The sequence below is a fragment of the Hydra vulgaris genome, chromosome 15 (assembly GCF_038396675.1).
Source record: "Hydra vulgaris chromosome 15, alternate assembly HydraT2T_AEP".
NCBI lineage: Eukaryota > Metazoa > Cnidaria > Hydrozoa > Anthoathecata > Hydridae > Hydra > Hydra vulgaris.
In genome coordinates this window covers 10,778,660-10,782,905 of record NC_088934.1, presented here as the reverse complement: position 1 = coordinate 10,782,905, position 4,246 = coordinate 10,778,660, and the positions used below count along the sequence as shown (strand labels likewise).

At 27.7% G+C, this 4,246-nt stretch overlaps 1 protein-coding gene across 1 annotated transcript; it reads right to left on the bottom strand.

Moving 5' to 3' along the window:
- Nucleotides 1-1,897: 1,897 nt before the first annotated feature.
- LOC136091752 (uncharacterized) lies at nt 1,898-2,314 on the bottom strand. The gene has a single exon (XM_065819461.1). The coding sequence runs from the start codon at nt 2,312-2,314 to the stop codon at nt 1,898-1,900; it is 417 nt and encodes a 138-aa protein (XP_065675533.1).
- Between the last annotated feature and the right edge of the window lie 1,932 nt (nt 2,315-4,246).

The window sequence follows — 4,246 nt, the reverse complement described above, 5'->3', positions numbered from 1 at the left end:
TCTTAACTTTTAGTCCCATTTAAAAAACTGTTTTCGGTATTTAGTATCATTTTTTAAATATTCGGGACTAATTCAGCCATCTTGAAAAAATAAGTTATTCCATTTATAATGCGTAAACAATTAAAAAACAGAGGCGGTAAACTTTATAGACAAGTCACTTTCATATTCATGCTCGTTTCGTTTTTATATCAGTTGCAAACGTTAATTGACATTTGGTTTCTTTTATTTCAATAACAATAATTTAAAAGTAACTTAATTTACATTTAGCTTATTGTTATAAAAACAACTATATCTTTGAACACTAAGTCGATACCAAAAGCTTTCATGGCTTCAGTAATGTATAAAGATAAATACTTTTTGTTGTTAGCACAGCGCAAAATGAAATATATACTACATAATTCATTCCAACTGCTTTTAAAAGTAGCATATTTTTTATAAATATACCAACACAAATGTATTAATTTGTAATTAGGTTCATAAATTATGTCAAAAAAACACTTCAAGATATTTTTATTATTTTATGGATAAGGGAGAGGGGGGCAGCTTTGAACATTTTTTAAACATTTTTTTATAAATCAATATTTTAATTATTCTAACCACTTTTTTTTTTCTAAATAGTCAAAACAATGATTAAGGAACAAAACTGCAGTGTTTTAATAAATTCTGAGCTATAAAATAAGTCAGAATTCCTATTTCTTTAACACGCGTGAAAATGTTAAAACTGCCCCAACCTGAGATAGCTTTGAACACACCTGGAGCAGCTTTGAATTATCTTTGGAAAATGGAAATAACTAGAGATTTTTTTTAAATAGAGCATTGATTTACTTTTAAATTACGTAAAGTTTAAGTTTCTAAAAGTGAAAATATTTTTTTTTTTTTTTATATATATAATCTAATCTTATAATCACTCTAGAGAGTTGATCAAACAAAAGTTATATAAGGTATTTAAGCTGTAATTGGAAGCAGCTTAAAAAAAAAAGCTAACAAAACTAACTAGTTTTTAAACTTAAAAAAACCCAATTATACCGGTAAACGGTAATGGATAAAGATTAAGTTTCTATTAGAAACAATAGATATCTTACACTTCAAAAACACAAATCTTCGTGTTTGGGCATTGTTTAGTATGGTATTGTATTATAGAACATTTAAAATACACTAACAATGTAATAAAGAATATTATATATATATATATATATATATATATATATATATATATATATATATATATATATATATATATATATATATATATATATATGTATATATAAAATAGACCTCAAATAATTTTTAAAAGAATCTTTACAAGCAACAAAATCTAAACTTTCAAAAAAAAAACTGTGTAAAAAATAAAAATAATTATAAGTTAAGGTAACTCAACATAGATTAAAGTATTTTTTGTTTTAGCTTGGCTTTCGAGGATCTAATTTTGTAAGTTTCTTGCTTTTCAATTTCTAATGATGTTTTAAGTCTTGCCTTGCGTAAAAGATAAGATTTTTTTATTTCTTCTCTTTCTGGGTTGTCAGTAAGAATCTTAGATTTCCCACTTTTTTTGCCATTATTAGTTTTTTACGAGGTAGAGCTTTTGGATATGGTGTGATTGTAGGGCATTGCTTGTAATTTTTTGCACATCATCCTTATTATCAACCATACAATCTTGTTTTTACCATAACTATGCCATCAGGCGTAATAGGAATTTGATGTGAATTATCAAAGGTAGCTATACTAAATGTTTCAATCAGAGGGCGATTAGTTACTTCAGCACTTTGAAAGCTGTCATTGCAGAGAATAAGTCGTGAAAAAGAATATATTCCAGATGTGGAAAAACATGCAACAGTATTCTTGGCAATATATGTTGTAGTATATACTGGTGTCACTATGCCAACTAAATCATGTATTGTTATTGTTTTTCCTGGATTTCATACAAGCCAATCATTCTGAGAGATGGACAGTTTTTGCTTGAAAGACCATTAACTGCCACATCCAACGGTTGCATTCTATGAGCGCAGTGAGGAGGAAATGTTAAAACTCTTATTCCGTTTTCACAACAATAATTAATGGCATCTAATATACAATGACTTTCATGAATGTCCATTAAGAGTAAAATAGGCTCCTCTTTCGAACATCTGAGTAGTTTTTTTATATGTTCTAGAACCTTTAAAAACAATGGCCCTGTCATCCAGCCACTTTTTGGACTGTTTTCATAACCAATACAACCAGGTGGTCCTCCTTTTATCATGGTGTCATAAAACCGTGCTCTTGGAAATATGAAGAGAGGTAGAATGAAATTTCCTATGGTATTTCCTATACCACACATAGTAATTAGTTATCCACGTTCAGCAGACACACACTGTTCTACTTGTTTTGTTCCACATGATGCTATAACATGGGGTGCTTGTACTACTGTCATAATGCTGGTTTCGTTGATATCATAAATTCTATTACGAGTAAAATTATATATTTTTTAAAACTTTTTCATAGTTAATAAAAACTGATTTAAATTGTGGTAATTGAAGGTTGTTGAACGAGACAAACTTGTATTTTCAGGTTTTCTAAGTGAAAGTTCTTGATGACGTTTCATGAAACCCTTCAACCACTCTATACCAGCTTGTTTATTTTCCATCCATTTACTTGGACATTAGCAAAGTTTCATAGCATAATGAAATGCTGATTCTTTTGCTTGCTTATATGTTAAACCAAAATTCATTTTAGAACTTTTTATTAGGTAGTCTCTTAACATTATTTCCTCATCTTTGTTAAATACTTGTGCAACAGTAAATTTAGTTGTCAAACGGAGCTTGGTATTAGATAAGTTTTTATACTTCTTTATTCTGCAATGTAAAGTATTACGTTTTATATTATAAGTTTTAGCAGCTTCGCTTCACCTCATTAATCCATTAACAACTTGGAGAACAGCATTAATAATATCTTCCTCTACGACTTCTATCACTCTCTTTTTTTTGTAATTTCGAACCATTCTTAATATTAGACAGCTGCGAGGGTATATATTATTTTCACAAAATATCTAGTTTTTTTAAACTTGAATACAAAAACGCTTTAAAAATGCAATTTATCAAACCTCCCCCCATTCAAAGCTGCCCCCCGCTCCCCTATATCTCCTGCAAAACTAACAGCCGCTTCTTATTTTGCCATTATTAACGAATTCTTTGTTTGCTCAAATTAAATACCAATAAATAAAAAGTTGTTCGGTTTGCCACTAACAACCAATAGGATTTGTTTAAAATTATCGGCTGTTTTTTTTTTCACGAGTTTGTTTGTTCTATGCCTTAGTTGCATTGATCAGTTGTTTGGTTTTTGTTTTCATCGCCTATAATATAAGTGACTTTTTAAATTATATTCAAGTCATTTTTACTTAAGTTATATCGTGATTCTAATAGCTCTTAAAGCAACTAACTTTTACAGCTAAGATTCTTTTAGCTTTTAAAGTTATATTTAACCTTTTTTCTTTATTTGTAACTTTGGCTTTTTTTCTTCCATTTAAACGCGTTAGAACCAAGCGAGTTATGAATATTATAAAAAGTTAGTACAGATAATAGAAATAACAATACAGATAACAGCGCTGGTCAGAATTTTAGACGCGAGAGCCGCATATAAATAATGGCGTCTGCCGAAGAGCCGCAATAAATATGTTGCTATGCCAACTTTATCTTTAAAAAAGTAATTGGCGAACGTGAATTTAGATTTTTTATACATCAATATTTTGATTTTTTTAAATGGAAAATGTACTTTATAAATAAACTTAGTATGTACACAACTTATATTTAGTATTTAGTTTTTTTTACAATAAAGTAAGTAAAATCTATTCTTTAAATGTAAACTTGGCTACATAAAATCGGATTCCTTTTTATTCACACTAGAAAACCATATGTTTTTTGAATTAACAGAATTACATATTAATCATAATTTTTTTTTGAATTAACACAATAACCATAAATTTTCTTATAAAAATGATTGTAAGCAAGATATAAAAATCTAAATATAAAAAGGTTCCTTTGAGAAAATTAATTATTTTAATGTATTTGAATTAAACTTGCTTTTATTCGAATTGAACTTGCTTATAACCACTTATTAGCATAAGTTATTAAAAACTGCAAAATATCAAATAAATAAACGACTACACAATAGAAAAAAAAATTTCAATGAACTTCAATTAAGTTCAAATTACTTTTATTTTTACAATTAAAAAATATATTTTCATCATTCAGCAAAAAATTAAACATAACAGAGA

Coding starts and splice junctions, on each gene's coding strand:
- LOC136091752 (XM_065819461.1), bottom strand. CDS start 2,314: ATGTGTGGTATAGGAAATACCATAGGAAATTTCATTCTACCTCTCTTC.